We start from the raw sequence: 27,519 nt of genomic DNA, 5'->3' as shown, positions 1-27,519 counted from the left end.
AGTAAGGAAATCTGATAGCTTGATAATCAATCGCCTTAATGAAATCTGGAATGAAATCTGGAACCACCATAACCTTACAACAAGTAATTGCAGATGAAATCTTTTCTTTGAGCTCCCGACAAAAAAAACTTGTCGGGTGGCATAAAACTTTTGCGCTAGAACAATTAGTAAAAAACAGCAAAAAAAGCACCACCCTAAGCATAGTTTTCCCAGCTCACTTAAAAAATGGGAACAAAAAAAAACGTTCTCTCAATTTTAACGTGTTTTAGGTCTCCATTGACAGTTTTGAATGGTTTAAATGGTTTAAGTGGTTACTTTTTGTAGAAGATAAAAAATATCAAGAAATGAATTCAATTTTTGAAAAAAATCTTTTGACATCTTTCATTGCCATTACGCAAATTTGTCAAAAAAATTAATTAAAGAAAAGTAGCTGCAGTTGTTTATTCCTCAAAAATTAGTAAAAACATTCAACGGTTCTGATACTAAACGTTACGCGTGAATTTTATCAAACAAAACTATCGTTAGGATGTAAACAAGACTGCTCGTATCAGGGCAAAAGCTTGAATGTTCTGACTGCCCATTAAATAATCTCGAATACTTTTTGTTAAATTAAATACTAACAAAACTATGAATTGTAGGTAGGTTGACAATATAAAAGTGTTTAAAAAACTTGAGTCGTTTATGGAATTTTTAAGACTAATTAATTTGACTCAATTCAATTTGGAACGATTGTGAGTGCGGATTTTTTACCACGCATAACTAAATCGCGTATTGAAACAAAGTATCAAAATATTATTCCAGCAGCCAAGCCGCACAATATTCTAGGCCAATCCTTCTCGCTAGGCAATCCTAAGATTTCTGGATCGATGCCCAGATGCAGTCAACTTTTCTGAAGTCGGCCTGAATAAAAAACCCGAGGATATGTATTCCGCACTTTCTTCGAAAGTCGGAACAATTAGAACTTCAGTTTAAGGTATCTTTTTGTGAAGGCTAAAATCAGATCACTTTTTTTTATCACCAGGTGGCAGTTTTTTTCCTTCCTTGCCTCCTTTGGTTGCTTTTTGCTTTTTTCCCTAATTAATGGACCTCCTGTTTTTATCATTATCTCGCATAAATTCTCGGGTTAAATTCCCTACACGAAAAATGTTTCTCATACAGTTCCATGCACAGAGTGATAGCAAAAGGCCTATTCATACAACTTTCATATATAAAAACTGTTTAAGACAAACAATTTTTTCGCAGCTACAAAAACTTCGATGCTTAAAATTGAATCCACAAGCATTTTTTTGATAAACAATTTGCATGCAAAAATGTGTTTTTATAAAAATGTGTTTAAAAATGTCCCGGCTGCTTTTTTGTACAATTGAATCAAAATATAATTTTTGTGTGGATCCAAACAAACGCGTTTTCAAATACTAAATTTTTGACGGAAAGGCGATATACAAAAATTAAGTGTTTTGATATATGATGTGAGTTTTTCTAAGTTGAAGTTCGCTGTATTGATGTTAGCTATATGCAAATAAACAATCAAATTTTTGATTGAAAAACAGAAAAATGTTTAAGATTCGTTTAATTAAGAGTTGCCAGTTATTACAACGTAAATTCGCGACACCTTTCATCGTTTTACAATATTTGTCAAACAATAGAGAAACCAACAAAATCGTTCATTAATTTGTTTTGCAAAAATAAACCAATCCAACGAGTGGAAAATTCCTTGAAAAATATCCAAATATTAACATTTTACTATTTTATACCCCTGTTAGTGTGAAACAAACTAATATGGTTAGATGAAAACATGTACTTTTGTTCTCTTGCCCTTCGAGGTAGTGTTGCAAAAAGTCAAGCACAGAAGATGAAACGAATTTTTATTATTTTCTAATTCTTTCCAACGCCATTTCCTAGCCAATAATTCAAGTTAAAGGCCGCCTACCAGAACGTCTAGTTATCAAGTACATGAAGAACTCCCAAATTGATTTAAAATCTCGCAACAATATCACTCCGAAATAGGTTTTGTCTGACGCGGAAGTGATCGATCATAAAATTAATTGATTTTTTGTGCCTCTCATGTTTTAAAAAATTGAAAAAGGTGAGTTGGAAGTTAATCTATAATTACTGCCAAAATGAATTTTTTCTAAGAATTATTTGGGCTGTTTTGATTATTTGGAAATTAAAATGTGATACAGTATACAGTCACAGGACATAGAAGTTGTGACTTTTTGACTTCAACGAGGAAAATAACAATTTTTCTTCCAATTTTGAACGTTTTCTCTGCAACTGAGTAAATTATAGGGTTGGAATTTTGACACGGGATTAATTAATTTAGTTGAAAGCGGCTATATGGATTGAAAATTGACAAAGCTGGTTTCGAAGGCGTAAGACGTCCAGGATATTATGACTAGATTCAAAAGTGTCTTTGCTGTGAAAACATTCTTGCTAACAACAAAAAGGTTTGACTTTAAGCGCTCAAATTGGTGCTTTGGGAAGCTGATTAACTTAAATTTTTCATCATGGCGTGTAAAAACGACAGACAAAAGAATTGAAAGAATTTTTTAGTCCGACGTCAAAAACGTTTGAACTTTTTGACGATACAGACATTAAAAGGTTTTAACTGCCTAGACCAAAAAATGAACAAATTTGCGTACAACAAAAATGCTTGCGAGAAATCTAATCTTAGATCAAGGTAGTGATTTTTCCAAAAAATAGCTAGAACAGTTCATTTGTGGGCTTATTTCAACAATCAGCGCCAGATACTCATAAATAATAAGTCGTTTTTCGACGCTGCATTAAGTATCGTTTTCAATTAACTGTCTGTCAGTTTTTTGCACTTCAAAGGAAGATTCAACTCAGCTGCTTCTCGAAAAATTAACTTGCGCTCATAAATTCAAGTTTCTTCTGCTGTTTGCGAGGATGTTTCCACAGCAAAACTGCTTTTTAACTAGTTGTGATATACTGGCCGTTTTACGCTTTCAAAACAACATTTCTCAATTTTGGATCCAATTGGGTCGTTTGATTTAGTTTTATTCATTAAGTGTCAAATTTCCAATATTATATCTTAATTAGTTCTACAGAAAACGAAAAATCATTTACAAAATTCGTTCATTTGATTGTTGAAACCAAAAAGTTGCAATTTATTTGTCCCGTGCCTGTATGAGTGAGCCATCTTCTTTTTATTACAGATGCAATATAAGTTTTTGTAAGTGTAATTACTATTTAAACTTTCAAAGAAAGTGACTGAATATTTGTGCTTGGGTTGTTTTTTTTTCACCAGACTAGTTTCGTCTTTTTAACTAGCCAGTTTTGAGCAAAGTTTTTTATGCCAACCGGAAGTTATCAATGCACTGAGCTCAAATTGAAAAGTACTTTTCACTTGCCAATTTTTAAAATTGCCAGTTTGGTCAATATGGGACAACTGACGCGTGAAATGTTTCGCTCTTTTAACACGTGAGTGGCTATATAATCTGCTCATAAATCGTTCCACATTAAATTGAGACAAAATATTTGGTGTTTTCTTTGCCAGCATCATTAGACATTACTTTAAATTTTGCATAGCGCGTAGAGAAATTAAAAAAAAAACAATTGATTTTTTTCTTTTTTTTTGTGAAAAATTTGTCGTTTTTTCAATTGATATTTTCAAACAAAAACTGTTTCAAAGACGTTGAAGATTAGTCAGTACGTTCGGGGTTTTGCCCTGATACGAGCAGTTTTGCTATTCATTTACAGTCGAAAAGCATAACCTTGAACTGATAACTCCGTATATTCAGATGATTGGACTAAACACTATGAAAAAGCAAAAACACAGTTTGCACAGTTGGCGATAGATTGAAACTAATCATAATGGAACCAAAAAAACTAGTATTTATATCCAATTATAATATTGATAAAACTATCTCTATAAAATACTTCTTACTAACCAATCTTTATCCATAACTAACACCAATAATTGGTAAGCCAGAACAGAAATAATTTAACTTAGCAAACAGTTTCTTCTCCAGAACAGCTCCTGATATTTTATCTCGCAACTCAGTAAACACTTATTCTATTGAGACTAAGATATATAAGAGTAAGATTAGGATCGGTATTAGACTAAGAATTTGCACGACTCTATCCGGCCGAAAATAAGATAGCGTGACGAACAGATGGCGTGCTTTATCTGAAATTACTCTATGGGTGAGCCACCCCAGACTTAAGTTCATCTGGTTTGACAAAGAGTCTCGAACAACACCTCTACGTATTTAGATTTAGCAAATTGAAAATAGACATCAGATCTAAGATCCAAACACATAACTCAAAATGTTTAAAAAATTTTAAAAATTTACCTCCACGTCTCAATGAGTCTAATCAATACTAAAGAGCTTTCAATCTTACACCAGGTCAAAACCCGAATAGCGGATCAAGCTTCTATGTCGTGAAATGAAAAAGCCGACTGCAAAGACTACTTCTCTATAGGATTATCAATGCAGTACATTTTCATTCACTAATATGAAATAAATTACTTGGAGCAGTGAGATTCTTTTCGAAGATATATATCCTTCGTGTATGCATAACCAAAAACATATAGTATCAAGTCAATAGATCTACGACTTTAAAAACAATTTACTTCAAATTTGCAGTAATTTTTGTGAAATTAAAAGTTGATTGAATAAAAAAACAAAAAAGTTAGTATCAAAACTTAAGTTAGTTTTACGAAAACTATAAAAAAAAGATTAGCTTCTCAAGGACTCAGATCGTCACTTTTTCAGCCATTGTGCTTCTTTGTTTCTTTATTTAATTATTAGCACAAAATCACTCATAAAGGAATTATCCTTGAAAACTTTAATTTTTAAACAAATCTTTTCTTACAATTCCAATTTTTTTATAATCTTCAAACTTTTAACTTAAATCGTTTCATGGCCTATCCTTGTTTTAAGACAACCTAATTTTTATAATGTCAAACTTTTCCTTGGATCTTTCATTTATAATTTAATTTAATTTTTAAACCATTTTAAAACACTTGATCATCAAGGCTTTCTTTGGATCAATGAGAACAATTTTGTTCTCCACAACTTTTAATACAAGTTTCTAACGAGCTCAAACGTCTATTCATTCACCGACTTTTACAAGCGAATCTGAACTATTTGAAAGTTTTTATATAACTTACCATTATAATTAAGACAAACAGTCACAAAAACTTCAGTTACTCATCCTTCACTTGACCACCCTCCAAGTCAACCCAAGCTAAAATAAATCATAAGTTTAATTAAACAATCAAAATAGTATCTAACAACTTACTCCTGGTCTATTTATACTTGAACCTTGTGGATTATTTCTCTATTCTCCAATCTTTGATCACAAATCAAACCCTAAGTAAGATCAGTTTTTTCATAGAACTCAACCACTCTAGAAAGTATCAATTAAATCTTTCTAACGAACTGATATACTTTCTCTCCAACCCGTCTATACTCGACAATCTATCCACCAGGATTAAGTTAATTTCACAAAAATTGTAAGAACTAACAGTTTAGGAAAAAACCTGATCCTTGGATTTTGCAACCATCACTTTAACTAAAATGTCAAGAGATAATCTAGGATGCAAACAAACAATCACTCTTCATGATTGTCTAATCAAGGAAGAAACAAAAGATCTTGTAATTACGCCGCATAAACAAAAGTTAGGATACATCAGATCAAAAAAACAAACAAAAAAGAAAGCAATAATCACGAAACAAAAACAAATCAGTAATCAAAAATTTTCCAGAACATGAAACCCCTTATCGAAATTTGACTCAACAACATTACATAAACTTTCAAACCTTTGAAATCTAATCCACGACAAAAATTAACCAATAGAAAATTAAAGGTTTTTTTCCGATTCAGAATCTACAGCAGCATCATCTATAAAAAGTAAGCACAGAATAAAAAATTCATATCTTCGCAAACCAGTAAAACTCTACAATTGGAAGCAACCAATACAATATTTTAAAAATTACGCATTAACTGTAATTCCGTACAAAAATTGATTCAATACGATGAGAGTTTTGATGATGACTATATCCTTCCCTTTGTCATCAACCCACACAGTGATCCCGTTAGAGGACAAGTATAACTAGCCACAATCTAATCGTAATTTTATTTCAAAACCAACCAGCCTATGTAAACAAGATTTTCCTGAAGTAAAAAATAAAAGACAAATAATTGACCACTATGTACCACGTATCAGTAATATCATTTCGCATTATGGCATATTCACTATTGAAAATCTACCACCACAATCATCAAATCAACCGCCACATCGAATACAAAGAGCAAACTAAATTTTCACAAATGAAGTTTTGCCATCATTTATAGTTATTTTTCTGTATTAGAAACGAATGAAACGTTTCATTTATCGCCACCACAAACATCTTGACACGCAATAGTAAGACGCAAAATTAATTTTTTTTCGCGATTCCTAAATTCTAGCATGGTTCATTATAGATAAATTCAAACAAAAATTAGAACCTAATTTCACAAGAAAGAAAAAAAATCAGACCACAACCAAACGACAAAACATTATTAGCAGACAAAACAAATTATGTATGGGACCCTGAATGGTTCCAAGTTTTGTTTTTTAAGGTCCTAAAGGACATTTCAAGTGCAGCAGTTGCAACTAGTTCCGTACACAGAGATTACTTGAGAGAAATTTGACTCACAAGCGACACCACACTTTGAAATTATAACGCAATATTTAATGATAGAACAAGCAACAATAGTTTAAACTCAATATCTATCAATACACAGGAAACCCTTAATGGTACTAGAAAATTAACACAACAAGAAATATGAACTCCATCACACTTTGCAAACGAAGTAATTGTTGAAACATTACCTATAGCAACGCAACAAAAAATTCTCCATTCATCCAACACTTACAACACCACATAATAAAAATAAAGTTTCTTTTGCAGCAACGACATTACAAAAAACAATCAAACCATCAGTCGTTACAAAATATTAACATATGGATTATCAAACGAATAGATCAATACCTAAAAAAAAGACCACCTAACAAGCAGAGACACTCAATTGGAATTACCTTTGCAAACCATAGTTGTGATTCTTTCGCTAAAAACAAACCTATTCAAAAGCATGATCACTCTATACAACAAAAAGTCAAACACAAGAACATACTTATACTCAACAGGCACTAAAACCAATATCTCAATCTGGTAAATTTTAAAGATGAAAGAAAACGTCAGACCGACCGAACTGAAAATTATCCATTTTCCAAAAAAAGATAAAAACTCAACTAACAGGCAATTCATAAAAAACCAACCTCACTATTCTCAAGATGAAGATTATTTCGATCAAAACCAACAACAAAATCATACTAATAAACGAAAAAATTACTGGAAAATATAGATCAACCAGCTGACATTTTTCAACCAAATTTTTCAACCAAGGCAAATGCAACAACAACTTCCTCTACGACAAAATTTGGCACCATCTAGTAGTAACCTACAATTGCAAAACTAAACAAATACCCAAAGTTACCAACCCGAATCAATGAGAAGCGAAATCCCATGACCGTACTATTTACAACAACATAATTACAAAAAAACCAATTTACAAACTTCACACAAACCCAAACAGAGCGGAATCACTTCAATTGGAAATGAATCCTTACTTTATAGATGGGTAATCCATAACATCTACTAAACCACTCATGGGATTAACAGAAAAAGATCCTGAATGCTCAGTAGAAGACTACTTAAATGCAACAACAACTTCCTCTACGACAAAATTTGGCACCATCTAGTAGTAACCTACAATTGCAAAACTAAACAAATACCCAAAGTTACCAACCCGAATCAATGAGAAGCGAAATCCCATTACCGTACTATTTACAACAACATAATTACAAAAAACCAATTTACAAACTTCACACAAACCCAAACAGAGCGGAATCACTTCAATTGGAAATGAATCCTTACCTTATAGATGGGTAATCCATAACATCTACTAAACCACTCATGGGATTAACAGAAAAAGATCCTGAATGCTCAGTAGAAGACTACTTAAATGCTATTACAGCCAATTTAATCCTAAGCATTGGCCCAGAACCAACAAATACACCACTACATCCAAATTTGATATTCAGATTCAGAGCATTGATACAAACCGAGCTCAGGAAAATCACTCCTAGCAAGCTATAATAAAAACAGATCGCAATCCCCCTATCCAGATGAAATTCGCTGATTTGATGAAGATCACCAGATTGACGAAATTTACAAAATTATACTTAAAAGAGATAAAGCAGATCAAACAGTCAAAATAGTCAGTATAAAAGCAATTGATCCACATCAAATTCAATAAGATTACTCAAACAAACTCGCAAAATTTAAGTGGACAAAATCAAAACTACAGAAGTAGTTCACCAAAACATTAAATTTTGGACTTTTCCACTCCTTCTAAAAAGAGTAAAAAATAAAAACGTTCAACCACCAGATCTTGAAATTGATTTTTTAATCAAATCTGGCGCAGAGTCAGAAATTATTACCTTTCCTACATGGAATGAAAATCGCAATCTACACACAAAAGTTTTCCCATACAATACTTCTAGTTAACTAGCCACTGCACAAGACACAACTTTAACAAACTATGGACAGATTCAATTATTACTTATACCAACTCGAGTGATAAAACAAAATTTTTTAAACTAAAATCCGTCAAACAAATATTCCATTTAACAGATAGTAAACACAATATAAATGGAATATCATTTATTAATAAATATATTCCACCTAAAAACATCTTAAACTGCAAATTGCAAATCAAAGACAAAAATAAAAATCTGAAAAAATACATCTCTAACATTTTTTCAAAGATTAAAAAAACCCATTTTTTCAACTATTTACTCTTTGTAAATATAAAATCAGCAAAGAAAACATTTAAAACCACTGACAGGACTTGCATATGACTTTTCTATCAACTAACTTTAACAATATAGCAACGATCACATTATACAGAAACTATAAATTTCTGACCTTGAATTCAATTCAATTCATAAAAATTTAGGGTAACGAGTTCATGTACAAAAAACGCTAAAAATACAAACACAGATAGAATAGCATTACCTGTATATAAAAATTCATCATACAAAACTACACTTCCTTTGGGATGCTAGGGTATTGTAAAACAAATGCCACAGTTCGCCTTACACAAGAAAAAACCTAGAGTGTAAATAATATCTTAAAACTATTAGGTATCTGTAAATTGACAATCCTTAAGGAAAAACTATCATTAATAATGTAACAACTGATTCAAAAAGAAAAACAGATTAATTCACAAAAACTTCTTATTTTACACCAATATTGCAATTCTCAAAACATACAGATGAACAACAACATCTTCTGACGATGTTTATTTTTCAACATTCTCAACATATTACAACAAGCAATAAATTTTAAAAAAAAGGTCTATTCAAACTACGAAGAAGTATAAATTCATGAAAAGAGTTAATGTTTTGACGTGTGCTTTTCTTTAATTTTTTTTTCAATTTTCTCAAATCACTCGCCCACATTTAACGCACTATTTCCACCAAAATCGAGAAGCTCGCCCACAAGATTTAGTTAATGAATGAATTTGTAGTTACACAAACTAACTGTTAACAACTTTAACTTGCTTTCACGCGTATTCAAAACTTTCCGGTTGAAAAGAATTTTTGATGCTCACCCTTGTTGGAAGAAATTGTCAAAAAATCATAACTTACTAAAGCCTCGAAACCAACCGCCTCTATGAGAAAGTCTCAAGGTACCCAAACCAGGTTAAAAGCAGATCAAAACTAGACAAATTATTCTTTTGAAAATCGCCATTAAGTTTTATTAAAACCAAGCAAAACACCAAAATATCAGAAGAACCACTCAAAACATAGCAACTGTTTTTGATAAAAAGGACACAATTAAAGAAAAAGGAAAAAACACCTGATAAAAGAAGAACAAAAAAAGGAACACAAAAAGAGACTCCGCTCAAAGAGTCTGTAAAATTTTACTCCCGCAACTGGTCTAACCCACCAGTTAAAGACGTTCTGACTATGCTCTATAGCCGGCCTCACTACCTGTGCTACACCACATTTAAGACACGTACTCCTTATTTTTGACGAGAGTAGCTCAAGAGTGAGCGACTCTTTATATTAACAGAAACTGATAAAACACTTTTGCGAAAACAACTAATGAAAATCATATATAAAGAGTCGCTTAAATCATATATAAATCATATCATTTATAAAAATATAACAAGATGCGGCAGATATAAATATACAAGATAAAAAAGTTTCCTAGAGCAATAGAAACGAGCAGCAAACTGAAGTGAAAACTGGATGACATTCCGACTCTGGACTAGCAAATCTATTGATTTGATGCTGTAGTCTCTACAAGATTTAAAGTATGGAACCAACATTGCAGCAAATGTACCAATTGAACAAGAACAATGGCCCACCCGATGATGAACTCACATACAAATCTTAGTCAATTGGCGCTTCACATAGAGAAGTCAAACCCCATATCGCTATTCGATGAATAGTTGAGAATGCAAGTAGTCTCGCTCTACTTAATGAAATCAACACATCATTGTACAAATCTGAAATACTGACACAAACTCAACACGATCTGGATATACGAGACCCACCTCTGAAGTACGAGCAACTGTACGCCTTCGTTCTCTACGAAGACAACTACTCATCAACACGAGCAACTGTTTCTTTCTTTTTCACGCAACCACTACTTCAAAAGAATCTACTCCAAGAATCAAATAACTTTTCCATCCATCTTTCACAACAACAAACATCAAACCTAATAACTTTCTAAGCTCTGCATGGGTGGAACCAGTTTTTTATTTATAAACTAGTATTTATATCCAAATATGTTATGGATAAAACTATCTCTATAAAATACTTCTGAGTAACCAATCATGATCTACAACTAACACTTACAATAATTTGTAAGGCTGAAACAATTTATAGTTTCAACCACAACAGAAATAATTTAATTTAGCAAACAGTTGTTCTTCTCCATAACAGTACTCGGTATCCTTTCTCGCAAATACCCTTGTACACTAGATCTATTGAGGTTAAGAGTAAGATTAAGATCGATATTAGACTAAGAAGTTGCATGAATTTATCCGGCCGAAAATAAGTTAGTGTGACGAACAGACTGTGTGCCTTATCTGAAACTACTCTTAAACCCCGGACTTAAACTCAATAGGTAGAAAAATAAATTGTAGAAAAAAATGACTTTTTCTAGAAGTCAGTGTCATATTTTTCTCTTCTGGCGCTTCCATCCAACTAAACTATTAGCTTTTTTTTAAGAGTTTCCTATCAAAAATTTTTGTACCGTACGCGGAATCGGAAATCAGGATAGAAATAAACCAACAAAATTTAATTCTAATTTGACTAATTCAAAAATAGAAGTTTAGCTGTTTTGAACTAACAGAGAGTTCTCAAATGCAAAAAAAAAACCATTTTAAAACTCTTTATTGTACTAATTCGAGTAACCATTTATAGGAAAAACAAATGAAAATACTTTATTTTGAAAAAGAACTTTCCGATTATTGATGCTGATCGGAAGTTTGTTGATACTGCGAGCATGAATCTAATTTTTTAATATAATTTTCTGGACTGCAGCAATTTTCTTTGGCATTTAGACGTAAATCAAACAAAACATAGCATGGATGCCAACCGCGCTCCTTTTAATTTAGCAAGTATGAACTAAAACGTTCGTTTGTTTCATCTCTAAAAAGCATCCCGCAGACACGTGGTTTTCGATGGACACACAAGAAAAAATAAAATTTGGTCCCTGTAATTGAAAAACCACTTTTGGCACAGTTTTGCGTTGAGATTACTGCTTAAATTCAAACGAGATCAAATATATTGGGAAGTTTACAGACGGGATCACTTCAACACAAAAAACGTAAGTCTCAGCTATTTTTCAGAATTACTTCAAAATTAAACTAGGCCAAGGTCACTTTCAGCTCCCAGGCGTGCGCTAAAGGGGGAGGGGGGACTACCATCAGTCCAGTAAACTCTCCCACGTTGAAAACTATCCAAATTACCAAAAAGCATGAAGTCTTGTGTTCAGCATGAAACAGAGCTTGGGAATGGTAATTGCATAAAAAACAAATGCAAGTAGCCGTGCAAGTAGAACCAAATCTGTTTTTAATATAGTGGTTTTTTAACTGTGTAATGTTTTGTGCGTTTGGGGAGAATGAACAAACATTAGAAGGCTTCAAAAACATAATGGAGCTTCAAAACTAGTTTACACTACAAAGTACACAGATTTTTACAGATTAATTTGAAAAAATTTTGTTTTCATTGCTTGTTTTGCAAGCTCTCAATTTGTCTAAAAAGAAAATTTTCTGTCCGGTTTTTTTCTCTTCTGATTTTTTATTCTGATACTTAACAAAAATCAAAAGTAAAATCAAAACTCAAAACACATCTAAATACAAACATATTTTACAAAAAATGTGGGTTTTCATTGAAGCTTCAAAACCCTAAAAAAACAGTTAAGCTAAATAAATTCCCAGTCTTCAGCCGAATGCTAAAACTCAAATAACTTAATTTTGAGGACAACTTTTTTTCGGCCGGCGAATTTTTCTTTTAGAAACTAAAACATGAACATTGCGTTTGGCCCTTTTGGAGTGCGTAGCGTGATCAAATATTTAGCAAATTTGTCACCAAATTAGCATCCAGGTTCCAACCCATACTATATAATGACTATAATGTTGGACTGAAAATCATTGAATTGTTCCTATTTGTGAGAAAACATCAAAAATTTTGTACTAAGTGCAATTTTTTGTCTGTTTAATATAAGTTGAAATAACTTTCTTATAAAACAAAAAAATATATTTAAAAGTTTCACTGAACTCAAAACCAAAATTTTCAACTGCAACAAATTTCAAGGATTTTTCTTGGATAATTAATGCTGCAATAATGCAAGATTAATTATTTCTAGATTTCTCTTGAAACTTATCCGGGAGTGAACCTGAAACATTAAATATTGCAAAACGATACAAGACTGCTCGTATATTGGGGCAAAGCCCTCAATGTTCCGACTGCCTTTCAATTAACCTCTAATAGCTTTCCATTGCAAAAATCAGATAAAATATAAGGTTTAGATTGATGATATTAATTACTAAGTGTTAAATTTTTAGTCGTAAAATTTCTGACGTTCAAGCTTGCCTCACTTCAATTTAGAGCAACTTTGGGTGGGAAATAATTTGCACTAAACTTTCAGCATCATTAGAAAAAACCCTTAAATGCGTACAAATCAGTACAAATGCAGCCCATTTGGCGATTTTCAGACCCCAAGACTTTTACGGAAATTCATTGCATATAAAATATCTTTTGCAAGCGAAATCAAGTAGTCGGTAGCTTTTTTGGGGTGTATTTTTCGTTAATTTTTTAAAAATAATTTTGTTTCAATCGCCAAAATTGGTTTGAATAACAAAAATCTACACCAAACATAAATTTTGCGGTTTTTTTCTGTAAAAAAACAATACTTTTAACAATAGGAAATGAAGGACTATTTTTTTGACTTCCAATTTTCGTATTTTGTCTGGAAATATTGTCAATTTGTAACAAAAAAACAGTGATTTCTTGCAAGATCAGTAGAGAACCTCGGGAACTCTACAAAATGAACAGAAGGGTTCCTAAGAAGAACAATTTCATTTAATAAATTGACTTGATTACAACAGTTTTTAATCAAAGTGAACTATAACATTGAATCTAGTGGAATTACAAAAGGTTTCAAAAGTGGCAGCTTGAGAAGTAGTTAGCAAAAAATATCCCAGCAACAGCATATATTACAAGAAAATGAGGAGTAAAACAATCGAAGAATAATAACTAAAATCCCCCCCCCCCCCCCACCGCTTCCGAGAAAAGGAGAGATAGTTAGGTAGATTGAACCAGCAAATTTTTGACCAATCAGAATGCAGCAAAATTCAGGTTGGTTGATCAAGGCTTTTAACAAACAATCAGAAAATTGACAATTCATCAACCAAAACTTTCAGACCGATTTCCTAAGCACTGAATGAGTTTTCTAAATAATGGTTGGGAGCTAAACGCAATGGTTTAAGAAGGATTACATGTTTGCTTACTTGCAAGCTTGCTTTGAAATGCCGAAAACCGTGGAGAAAAAACCACTCCAGGGCATAGTTTTTTCTAACACTTCGAGAAAATTCCGCTCAAAAAGCCATTTATAGATACAAAGAAAACCACAATAGGGAGGAAAACAAAATAATCAAAAAAAGGATGAAAAAAAAAGAAGAAAAAATTTTTAATGATAATTTGAAATATGCAAATACTTGAAAAAACATGTTTTTATAAAATATTGGCATTCAAAAATTTGTAATAGAGCTATGTACTTTTCGTTGCCTAAACTATCGTTTTCTCCTAATTGTAAATTTAGATCCTATAAAAAAAATTTCATTGTAAAATAATTGTTTTCATAATTTTCTTAAAACATTTGTCTGAACATTTTTTTGCTTGCAATGCTATTTTTCTGCTTCAACAGTCACTTAAAATTGATCAAAAAATGAATCGACTATCATCACAAATTGCGTAGAAACTATCTCATATGTAAGTAAGTAGAGTGATTAATATCAAATATCCAGACGAGTTTTGAACTCCAAACATCTGGAAAAGTTTTCGAGAAAATCCTTATTTTTTTTGCAACTTTAGCTAATTTATTGTTACAGTGAAAAACTTGAGGAGCAAACCTCAACGTACATTGTTTGTGTATTTGAACCTTTTTATTCGAATATGGCCAACTACTGACAAAACATTCAAAATAAGTTTTCACCTCTTGTTTCGAAAAATCTAATTCCGAAAAAATTGAAAATATTTACTTGCAACAAACTATTCGAATGCAGGTTGTTGCATGTCGTGTCAAACGCTGTTTTTTGATTCGATGATATGAAAGTCTCCCACACTAATTGACCCATCTAACAAATAATTCTATGCCATAAAATCTCATCTCAGTTTAAAAATTGCGAGGTTGGCACCAAAGTATAATTTTCAGAGATGACTCCAACTCTAATTGTACTCTAGCTGAAAATGGAAAGTTATTTAGTCTTCGAGCTTGCGTTAGTTTTTTTGATTTTTTTCTGACATAAAATCATTTTTTTACTACACAGGATAATCGGAATGAGAGAAGTGATATATCATGATAAAGCTTTTTCAGTTGTGATTCGAACGAGTCTTGAAAAATTCCGAAAATTTTAAACAGTCTTGATAAAAAAGGGGTCACCGTTTTTTACTTTTGTTTTAAATCGAGCAATTAAAGCGAGCAAGTAGGCGCTATAACTGACATTTGTTTTCACTGAATTAGCAAAAACGTAATTTCAGCCCAGTAAAATTTGTTTTGAAATTTTTAGCGCCTTCATGGAAATAGGATTTATAAAAAAAACTCAACAATTTTTCCGCAAAAAATGAACGACTTTTAAAAGTTTTGATCCAGTATCGAGAAAATCAGGTTTCAATTTTTAGTTTTAAATTTGGTGACATATTGCGAGCGAGCAGGCTTACAATAGCTTGTTTATGCGATTTAGGCCGTGAAAACTGAGTTTTTGGTGTTTTTAGCGCCATTGCTGAATTTAAAACTTAACAAGAGCGCTCGTATCAGGGCGAAATCCTGAAAATTCCGACTGAGGTCTATGGAGCATTAATAGGATGAAAATATTCAAAGTAATAAAAAAAATTTAAAACATTTTTTTGAAAAATTTTTAGATTTTATGTAAAAACATCCCCCCACACGTCATATTAAGTACAAAGTGATAAATTCTGCGCCTTTTAACAAATCAATTATGGCAAATAAGCTTCCTTGAACCAATTTGGAACGATTTCTAAGACAGATTAAATCTCGCTAACGCGTTAATAGCGCGAAATTTATCGCGCGTTAATTTTCCCAAATTGGCCAGATCTTTAAACCCTCATAACTTTACGAAAAATGGTCACAGGTGAAATATCTTTTCAAGTTCAAGCTCAGGACAACAATAGCTTTCGATTTATATAAAAAAAATTGCGTCAAAAACGGCTAGTTAAAGTCGAATTTTGTCTGAAGAAAACAAAACCCACCCCGAGCACAAATATTCCGTTACTTTCGTATCGAAAGTCGGAACAAAAATTCTGCAAACAAAATTGAACCGTTTTTTAGCAATTTTGTCAGAAAAACTGTTGTCTAATTTGCCTATTTTAATACTGTTGAATAATCTTTAATTAACTACACTAATTTGAAAAAAAACTTGCACAGCAACCGGCTATTGATGTTAAGGTTGTTTTTGCTTTGTTGGGATAAACATTTTGTAATTTTTATGCCATTGGGGCTTTTCTTTTCTGCAAATTTCATCAATTTTTTTTAATTCTGCTTTTGTCCACTTAAATGTCGATAGAAACAAAAGAAAGTTGGTTGAAAGAAAAATAATAATTTCAATCTCTGAAAGTTGGTCTTTTTAGCAGCCCCTGCTCTGTTGCAAAGTACTACTAAAATCGACTTGAAGATGAAAAACTATAGAGCTTGCACTATTTTTTCTTCATCTTTGTAATAAGTTTGATAGTTTTTACGCAACGGAGTAGGGGCCTGCTTAAAAGAACAACTTTCAGGGATCAATTTTTTTGCAAGCGGTTTTCCTTATAAAGTGGAATCCTCTATACTTTCGTTTTCGATTGTGGTGCTCAAACTTGATTCATAAAGCTGCCTAGCTGTCAAATAGCTGAAATTTTACGTTTGATTTGGGAAAATCAATCATAGCCCTGTACAAAGCTATTTAGAGTGTACACGAAATTCCTCAAGAAAGCTTATTTTTCCTGTTTCAGTTGATACAAGATCAAAGCATTATTTCTTGACACTTGCTATAAAGTTACCGTCTTTGAGCAGGCAGCTCAAACTTGGGATACAATCACCGAAACAACAAACATTTAGTATAGTAGTTTAAGCGAATTGCAGCCGCAAAACAAAGAATTTTGTAAAAACGAATTGATATTTCAGTAAATTTTTGATTTTTTCTTTGACAACTTGATCTGCAGCCACAGAAGTTGGGCTAATGAGCAATGAGTTAAAACACATTTAAAAAACTTGAATCCCAATTTTTTATTTATTGGAAAAGAATATTTTCAAGGTCATGACTATATTTTTCAGTTTGAAACATTTCGGAATATGCTAATCCGTCCCGTGTCAGTGTCAAACTAACATTCCATCCATGAACATTGAAACTAAGTATGATTAAATATAAAACAGGTTTGGAAAGAGGCACGAAGTAAAATAAGCGAAGTTGCGAAAAAATGCAGAAAAAAACATACAATAAAGAGCTTTGCATTGCAAGAAACTAGTTTGAAAAATGAAATTCAGGGCCAGCAAAAATAAACTAAATTAGATGTGGACAGCAAATGCAGTTTTGAAATTGAAGCTTAAGATGAGCGGCAAATGATTAACAATTGCGTTTGTGTTTGATGCGTCAATTCTGCTGATTATGTTTGCTAATTGGAAAAAAACTAATCGGTTCAGTCTTTGTTCGTTTGTTCACTTTCAGTCACAACTGCTGGTTCAAGTCTGAACAATGTCTGAATAATGTCTGAGCATTTTCCCGCTATGTCTGTATTACTCATGCATGACTGTACAGATAAAATACAGACATGTACACAGCTGATTATCCGCGACGAAAGGTTTTTGACTGGTCATGTGTGCAACTACGTTTGCACTTAGGTACGGGGTGTCATTTTGGATCATTTTGAAAAAAAAATGTAAGATGAAATGATAATTGAATTAACTCAAAACTCCATATAATATACAATTTTTGAATCACTTTTTTAAACTTCCAGTTATGATTCATTTCAATTGGACCAAAACAGGTTGCAAGCTTCAAATTTTATATTAGAATAAGCATGTCAATTTCCACTTTCCCAATAAGAGAGTGCCATTAATTGCCGATTTGGTCGGTTGAGCACTGTGAAAGAAATTCAATAAGGCCCTTTTGAGGCACGAGAGGCGCTTGGTCTTTCGAAACAAGTGATGCCTGCCCTTTATGGGATACTCAAGCCATTCTTATAGTCATTGTGCCGTTAAGAGTCTGTTATTTGACCTTCCATCATCATTGTGGCCAAATGTACAGTCGTTAGAAGATTATAATGAAATTGTTGCTCCAACCACCTTCACTAAGATGGTGGGAGGGAACTTTGGATTGGAAGAAAACGGTTGTTTTTAACCCTTTCCACGGAGAAATTTCATAGACTCCATTCAAATTCACCAAAATTTTTCTCGTGTTGAAAAAAGCGGTCATAGCTTGTTCGATAATTACTGAGATGTTGCCTATGTTTATAAGGTTCTTAAGACTGAAAAAAGAGTAATGAAATTAAATTTAAGTCTAAAAAATCTGGAAAAACGGAAGCACAAAAAGGGCAATTGAATCTATTAAAAATTAAATTTTGGGAGATAATTGGAACGTTAAAGTGTGGCCGTAATGTTTTTTTTTGCTTCATGCACAGTTAACGATTCACTTTTATTGGTAGCTTAAGGTAACTGTCATTAACATATCAACTGATCTGGGAGATAAAAGAATATATCAAGGACAACACTTGGCGCCCTCTGCACTCCCTTCACGTCATCAAATATGCTAATTTGGGATATTGTTGTCTGATTGAATCTTACACGGGGATTTGCACTTCGCTATTATCTCTGTTTCCGAGTGATTACTATGTGACCTTTTAGACAAGTGATTCAGAAGTCATGTCGCAGACTCAAATTTGAGTTGAGAAATAAACGCCCGGCCAAAAATGCACCACTTTCAGGGTGAATGTTAAATAAACCACCTAATTGAAATCTTTGAGTGATTCGCCTCAGTAATTGGATGTCAGTTATAAATTGTGAAATCTAACAAAAATATTTTGAATGCTGATTTTTCCAAACGGATTGTTATTATTGAGATTGAAATTGATTGTTTTTATTTTCTGACTATTGAAGAGGAAACAATTTTGGGTTGAGGTGAAATCTTTTCAAGCAACATCAAATGAAGCAAAGTAACTTGAACGAAAAGCCTTATTCAGTGGAAGTTTTGGCAGAACTTGTTATCTTGTCAAGTTTTCGAGGCTTTTAAATGCTCTCAAAAAACAGAGTTTGATATCGAACGAATATTTCTTTAGAAAGTTGTGGTCAAATTTAATTCGTGGTTATAGCACGTAAGTAACTTACAACCAATCGAAATTTTAACAAAGATAGCCGATTGCTGTGCAAGTAGCACAGATTGTTCCGAACATATTTATAAAAACTACAAACAAAAAAATCTTCAAATTATTAAGTGCTTCAAATTAGTGTCTTTTTTTGTACGTGGTGTGATGATAAGACTACACACACGCGCGTAAATGTTATTGAATTAAGCTTAGTCGACAAAATGTCTTCAAAAAAGAATAACACACAAAAAATTTCAAAAAAATTCATTAAAAAAATTCGAAGTTTTTTGTATCTATTTAACAAGTTCTCTAAAATTTGTTACAAATTTTACTGGATTTTCTTGACACTGGGAATTTTCTTGGAATATTTTAAGACTAAAAACAAAAAAACAGAATTCAACCAAAAGCAAAATTTCTCCCCACTTTCAATAGTCGGAACACTAAAAAAAATATATTAACGTTCAAACATCTTACTCAAATTTATGTTTCTGATACCAAAATGGGTTTTGTTCCATTAACATTTCAATAAATTCATCAATTGATTATATTGGAAAAAAATAAAATACCTTTTAACCAAAATAGATCAAATTAAAACTGAAAAAAAATCCCAAAATTTTGCTCGTTTTTATCATAAAAGTCATTCAGTAGACGTTCGCGATGAACTTAAAATGAAATTGTTAAATTTGTTTCAAAATGCAAACAATTTTTATTGACATTTTCTGATTAAACCTGCAGTTATTATCTTGACACAGTAAAAAATTTGTTTCTAAACGCAAAATGTTGATTGATAAGAATTTTTATTTGAACAAATATTGTTCATGCTCTAAAAAATTTCCATAATTAAAATTAATAAGTATTTTATCTAGTTAAAACCTATTTTTAAATAATATATTTTAAATTTTAATTAGTTCATTTGCGTTAAAATCAAATCAGTATACTGCAACGAAACATCCTAACAAGCTCAACGAAATTATAGCTAAATTTAGGTGTTCACTAAAATTTTTTTGAGAAGGATGAATCGAAAAGAAGTTAGACTGGCTGGCCAAGATAACTTGTCAGACCATTTAAAGCACTTAAGATTCTTAAAAAAATTTGTCATGAAAATTTTCGCTGCTCAGCTTTTTGTTTTGACTACTGATAATGGGGAAAAATTTTGTCTTTGGGTGGATTTTAGTTTTTTGATTTCCGTGCAAATCAATTATCACAAAAAAAACAGCAGAATGGATCGAGTTGCATATCATCATCGAAACATTTCCTGCGTATTTTGATTAGTTCTTAAAAACTTCGATTAAGCAGCTGAACACTTAAATTTACTCCAGGAAAACTAGTTTTCTAAGCTTGAGTTATCCTTTCCTAGACATTCATGTTTTCAAAAAGCAAAAAAAAATACAAAAAAAATAGAGTAAGTTAGAAAATTCTCTTAGGGAGATTTTCTTCTTTTTTGTTTTTTTAGTCAATTTTTTGAAACAAAACTGTTGTCATTATGCCTAAATAAACTTTTTATTTTCCACACTTTTGTTTAGTGTACGTTTTCGTTTAGTTTTCTCATGTTACCACGCACCATAAAACGACACCTATTTGAAATAATATTTCTCTGTAAGTTTTTTGTGAATTTGGTGGATCATACTGTGCTACTTGCAGAGCAACCGGCTATCTTTGTTTTGGAAAACTTTGGTTCTTTTTGCTTATTTTTGTTTTTGAATTTTTGAATGATAAATGTTTTTGAAACGTTATGTTCTTGTGCTCATATTTTGTCTGAAGTTTCTCATGCCAAATAATCATAGATATTTTGCTGATAGTTTTATGTTGCAAAAACGAAAACTTCAAACTCGTTTTAACCGTTATGAATTACTTTCTCCATTTTTGCAAGCCTAGACGTTGATCGCTGAGCGGCCAAAAATAAATCAATGCACAATCTCGAAAACTAATGTCTCAATATTTCTGATTAATTGTTCATTTTTACATTTTTTTTGAGAAAAAACCTCCCTTGAATAAGTTCTTCTAGAGGTTTCGTAATCTGTTGAAGCCTCAAGTACTTCTTTTTCTGTCATCTAGAAAATTGGCTTGCTAGTTGTGCGTCTTGTTTGTTGAATTATTGTCTCGAAACTACCTGAGCTGGGCCGACAGTTGGGTCGGCTTTTGGTGTTATTTACACTAATCAGCAATATATTCGACGCCAGAAGATCAGATTAAACACTTTGAAGCATACAAGGATGCACAAACTCAAATATCTCGAATTTTTGATGAATTCTCCGTAACATCTTCAGAAAATTGTCTTCATTTCTTCTGAATAATTGATAACACTTTAAGTTATGTGCCTTTTAACTCTAAGATTTATCATTCATAATTAATCAAACTAACATAAAAAGATGGAAATCGTTTTTGGTCTAGCCTTTGTTCGGATATTTGTCTGAGAAAACCATTTTTGACCTTATTTGATAGTGATATCGTTCTAAAAAAAGTATTTTTTGGAAGACCTACTGACTTTTTTTGCTTGTTTGTCGTTATTTACATGAAATATTCAAACTCAAGTTACTTGTTTACAGAGGGCGGACGCCCATTTTTTCAGGGATTTGCCCCCTACACCAATAAAAAGGGTTAGATATTTTGGTATTATTTTTGTCATCCATTTTCGGCCGACCTATACTAAAATACGTACTTATTTTGAAGAGTAGCGCGCGCCGAAAAACCTGTTTTTTTTTCAAAAGTTTGCCAAAATTTTTGTCGAAATACAGTCTTTATGGTGTTCCGGAGGCGCTCGAAAAAGTACCATTGTCGACCTAAAAAAAGGTCGATCAAAACTTTTTTTTTAAAAATCCCCGTCGAGAAAATCCTAGATCCGCCCAGCTTGTTATATAAACCAAAACGCCTCAATTAAAATGTATCTTATGCGGTCTATTGTTTGATAAATGGTTATAAATTTTGTTAAACAAACTAGATTGAAACTTCCCATAGCCCTTCAATTTTGAGATTGTTTGTGGACATCTCGAGAGTTCAAAGCGAAATGTGTATATAAAACAGTGATGGGTAAATTTATTATGGGCAGTAAAGTTATTGATACACTTTCCAAATTTGAACTTTTGTTTGATTTATCTCAATGGTCAAGACTTGCCTCGTCGGTTACTGAGAAAACTTAAAAACCAATTATAGGGTCAATCTATTTTTAAAGGGTTTCAATTTTGTCTAAATGTTACAGAGTGTCTTCGCTTAACCCGAAAAAGGTCAGATTTGAAACTAACATTGAGCCTGTTTTTCATCTTATAAATGTTCAAGTTATCAGCTTTGAAGCAGTTTTTGAACTTATAGCTAATCGTGATTTACGTAAAAGTATGCCAGGAAAACACAAATTCATTCGGCATGAACGAGTTTTGAGGGCGCGAAGGGAATTTCAACTAATTAGTCGGCTTTGAAATGGGTCTCATTTGCAAATTTATGGATGGAATTGAACTCACTTCAATCGAAGTTCAAGTTCAGTTATCCTTTTGAAACTATGGTTAGTAATTATGCGCCTCCGTTTTTCAGTTCCGTTTCATTACTTTGATTTGGCACTCCGTTGAATTTCATCATAAATTTTTTGTCACCGTCAAAATTACAGCAGGGCTCAAAACTTTTTGATCCGAATATTTGAAAAATGTGGAGGAATTTTGTTATCGGGAGTATTCGAATGTCTGAGTTCTATTTTTTCGTTTAGATCTTTTTTTTCACACCACGCAAAAATATGACTTTGAAAAAAAAAATATTTTTTTTTCATTTTTTTAATATATGGTCGGAAAATTCTGTGCTACTTGCACAGTAACCGGCTATCCTTGTTTTGTCTAGCTAATTTTGTGCAAAATCATCAATATGAAATGAGAAATCACTTCTTATCAATTTGCCAAAACTGTGTCTCATAAATAACTTTTACAAGAATAATGTCTCTTTATTATGTTTTTTTAGCAAATTTCGTTTTTCATGCAAATCTTCCGGCCTAATAAAGATACATGACCATCTTTTTTGAAGCATAATATATTACTTAAACTGTCATAAAAAATTTTACCCATCTTTTTCAATTTGAACTACACGCGACAACAAAATTTCCCTTTTCCCATGTTGCTTTGAGGTAATCACTTTTCACATCAGCATCTTCTTGAGCGCAATTAAATGTAATTTACAAGTTGCCCTTATCAAAACACGCCCATTTTTTTCATTTTGATAACAATTGGGCGGCCTCTTAGCTCTTTGAGGAAGACAAAAAGTGTTTTGATAAGCTCTCCAATCTCAGACTTGACTTGGCTCTCTAAGGCGCCAACCGGGCACGTTCAAAATGGTCCCAATTGCCATTGACAGGAAATTGAGGGTGAATTTTGACCGTGTTAAATATTCCTCCCCCCCCCCCTTTGCAATAGGGGGGAAATAGTTAACAAATTGTAATTAAAGGTACAAATTGTCACTCTTTTTGTGGTAGGGGTGGGATGCCTAAAACAACAATTTCCTATTTCCGCAATTGCACACATATTTGCACACGCATTGCACAAGCATACTTCTTGTGGTCTGAAAAAATTAATGGATACTTTTTGTCAATCTCTTTAACTATCCCCCCCCCCCCCATTTGCAAAAGGGCGAAGATTCGTTTACTAAGTACAAAATTCACATATGCTTAACCATTGAATTTATTCTTTATAGGGTTGGCAAATCGCCACTAAGAACCCTAGTTGGGAGATACTTGAAGAGATCCACATTTGTCTATTAAAACGAAATCTGGGAACGTTTTCAGTCAGAAAAATAGCAAAAAAAGGGGGCTTGGATGAGAGTTGGAATAAGGAATTATGGCATTAGGTTGTTTTTGGGTCATGAAATGTTGTGACTTATAGAAAGGCTTGTATGGGCTCCAAGTAGCATCACTTTAAAGCTCTGAGTCGGTCGGAAAAAAAAGTTTTGAAACTGGGTGGATCCAAAACGGGATTCACAATCGAGCATTACCGTTTTCTTATCAAACACTTGAAAAAATTAAGTGGCGCTCAAGTTTAAAAGGATATGTCAAACAATAAATACCTGATTCATTATTTTTGTAAATAGAAATCTGGCGAGCAAAACAGAAAGAATAAATTATATAGACAATTTGTCAATGTTTTATGCACTTTTTGACCAATCAGATTAGAGCTTTTCTCTTTGCATTCTAAAAACAAAGCATAATTTTACAATTTTATAGCAAACAAGAAAAGACAAGACTAGAAGAAGACAATTTACAATTTACATAAAAAATCATTTTAAGGCTTCTTCTTTTTTAAAATCTGTATTCAAGAATTAAAGTGACATTAATATTAATTGAACGCAAAAACAAAAATTACAACTTATTTTTGCACATATTGTTACTTATTTCGCGTCTAAATTTCCAATTATCTGCGTAAAAAATACCGCTTTATTCTTGCCTCTCTTTTGCAAATTGCAAGTTCTTTTTTGCTATTTTCCGAGTAAGTGAAACTCAGTTTTATCGATTTGCATCCTGTCATTTTGGTAAGTTTAATTTCAATTTCAGAAATGGAGCAAAAATGGGGCTGTTTTGATTTTTGAGGTTTCGAAAGGTTTTTGCTAATTTTGATCTGATAAAATGTCAGGTTTTCTTTTGATCAATTAGATCACAAAATATTTCGAGTTTTATTATTTAAACTATGTCGAAGTGTCAGATTCATATATTCAGTTTATGGGTCGGAACATAAATTCGCTTTTAATTTTTAAGCTTGATGGTAGATTTGAGCGTAATATATCTTTTGTCTTTGCTAATAATAACATTGTACCCATTGAAACTTATTCATTTTATCAAGTGAAAAGAAAAAAAAATGATTTAGAAAATAATTAAATAAATTAAATTATTCATTTCTAATCCATTGTCTGTAGTTTTATTGAGTTGACACTTACTAAAAAGTCGATCTTGTTTTAGAAAAATCTTCCGGATGAAGGAAATTTACCCAATCATTTAGCCCCGCCCAAAGCAGAGCCCTTCTTCAATTAAGAATTCTGTCCCTGAAGATTAGAAACTATCGACATTACCCACTCAAAAGTGTTCCTGTCGCGGCTAAAACCTACAAAAATTAAGTTTGGAATCCTTGAAATCAGTTGAAATGTCTCGATTGAACTCCCCGCCGTCATTAAACAGGGGAACCTGGACCAACTCGTCTAAAAATCTTCGAAACATGCCATTAGTGTTACTAATTACGATATTTTGCGTGATTCTGGCAACCGGACCTCCTTGCGTAAGCGGAGAGGTCGGGAACGGTATAGACGGCGGCTCCTCGAGATCCGACGATGGTGGCGAAGGTGTGAAAAGTGTGTTCGTGCGTGAACCCGAGGATGTGTGGGTTGTGAAGAGTGGGGGGTCGAAAGGGGGGTTGGAAAAGGGGGCACAGGTCGGAGCTGAAGTGTTCTGCAGTGCAGTTGGCGTGATCAAAGTGGTGTTCTATTGTGACGGCGTCCCGGTGTCCAAGAAGAACCAAGTCACCACCACTGATGACGTCTCGAAACAGACCAACAGTTTCATCAGTGAGTAGTCATAATTCAACAAAGGGGGGGGGGACTGTTTAACAATCCCGTTTTAGGAAAACGCGGACAATTCGGTTCTAGATTGAATATTCGTGCATCCCTGACCATTCGATAAGAACTTAATAGGCGAATCTGTTACTATGACTTGGTTAACATAGAAGGGTTGCTATGTTGGCTAGATAGAATTTTACCACAAAAATGACACATTTCTCTATGGCTAATTGAAATGTCAACTAGATGGAGACCAGATGAATAGCTAATAATAGCTATTAGAGTTTAAAAACTTCGTTTAACCATGATATATGATGACTAAGTTAAATCAGCTGTTGCTGATTTGCTACAGTTTAGCTATTACGCAAATAGAATTTGAGAGTAGAATCAAGCCATTCATAGCCTTTTGGAGCCACATAACAACCATTGAGACTGCACGTCCTCCGACCATATTTTCATTGAGATTTATCCAAACTCCGTTAATGATTATCGCGGATATCTTTGCTACATCTGATCTAAAACTCTTGACATTGGTATACAGTTTCTCATCATTATAGCCCATTAATTTATTCATGACTTTACAATATTCATTATCTCACCAAGATGGTAAAGTTAGCCGGGGGAGGTAGTTGGTATTCATGAAAAATTTAGTTGATTTTGTAAAAATGATTGATTTCTTTATAATTGAAACAGTTTTTTCCGCCCCCTACTTAGCCGGCCAAATTTAACACAATTCCCCCTGTAGTCCAAAAGTCTACAATGTCTCATAAGCGTCTGCTGGACCATCTTTCTGTGATATTAAATCCAGAAAGATTATTTATTAACGAGAGCTCTTTCTCCTTGTTTATCTGTTTTCTGCTTTTTATTGCGTCTATTTTCCTCAAAAATAGCTGTTTTTATATCAGTTTTGTTCGCTTGAGATTGTCCGTTTTGTAATCTTGGTCTGTTAGGAGCCAAAGGCGTTTCGAATCGATTTTTGACAGACGGAATTGTTTACGCAGTTTTTCTCCCTTTTTTCTAAGCTTCAATTTTTTCATTCCTTCAGCTCGTTTAGGTCTGCAAAAAAGGAATATTTCCAATAAAAAAGTATAATTTCAATGTTTTGCAATCGTATTTTAAACGGTTAAACCGCCTGCCCGCGTTTAGTTCACTAAATCCTCTGTTTTCAGTAATTATGGTTGTAAAAAGCAAGGCGGAATGGTTTCATTTTAACTTTTCTCCCTTTTTTCTGTATTTTTCTTTCTGTTGAGGACTGAAACGTGTTTATGATGAAGCATTAAGAAGGCTGCTTTTGTTTTGTTCTGCCATTTTAATCCGGCGTCATTCTGTCTAGCTCAGGTCATTCAACATCGTAAATGCCTTCCAAAGCATTTTTTGTCTTCAAAACCGCTGTTTTACCCCCAAATAATCTTCTTTGTGTTTCGCCTTCAAAGCAAATTTTGTTAAAAAGATCCCCGAAGAGGGAAAATTCGGTTGAGGTTTAAGAATTTTACAATTTAATATGAACAAAAATTGGCTTTTAAGTGATTTTTCACTTTCGCATCAGTAGATTATATACTCGAAACCTCAATTAGTTTTCGATTGGATCCGATTCATAAAGCATTGTGAAAAAAATCAAATTTCATTTACAGCTGAAGAAACAGCTCATATTTTCCACTTTTTGCATGTTTTTTTTTCCGATTGTACATTTCAATATTTGATTGAATGAAATGAAAAGTTGGTTTCGAGTTAGTTCCAGTAATAGAAATGGATTGCTTGACCAGGTTATACGAGGTCTAGAATTGCATTGCTTGACCAGGTTATACGGGGATGCCCTGAAAATGGAATATTTGTGCAGATTAATC

General features: G+C 32.7%; 1 protein-coding gene across 5 annotated transcripts in view; it reads left to right on the top strand.

Moving 5' to 3' along the window:
• LOC134845556 (netrin receptor UNC5A-like) overlaps positions 1-27,519 on the top strand; it is a 63,159-nt gene that overhangs the window by 13,012 nt on the left and 22,628 nt on the right. For 2 of the 5 annotated variants that reach the window (XM_063862500.1, XM_063862499.1), the window contains exon 2: positions 25,086-25,684. In XM_063862500.1, coding sequence (XP_063718570.1) covers positions 25,267-25,684 — 418 coding nt within the window. In that variant the 5' untranslated portion in view covers positions 25,086-25,266. Of the gene's footprint in view, positions 1-11,844; positions 11,922-24,336; positions 24,662-25,085; positions 25,685-27,519 lie in introns of those variants that run through there. The other 3 variants (XM_063862501.1, XM_063862498.1, XM_063862497.1) reach the window with 3 other exon arrangements.

Source organism: Symsagittifera roscoffensis, chromosome 5, assembly GCF_963678635.1.
Source record: "Symsagittifera roscoffensis chromosome 5, txSymRosc1.1, whole genome shotgun sequence".
NCBI lineage: Eukaryota > Metazoa > Xenacoelomorpha > Acoela > Convolutidae > Symsagittifera > Symsagittifera roscoffensis.
This window is presented reverse-complemented; position numbering and strand designations above follow the sequence as displayed.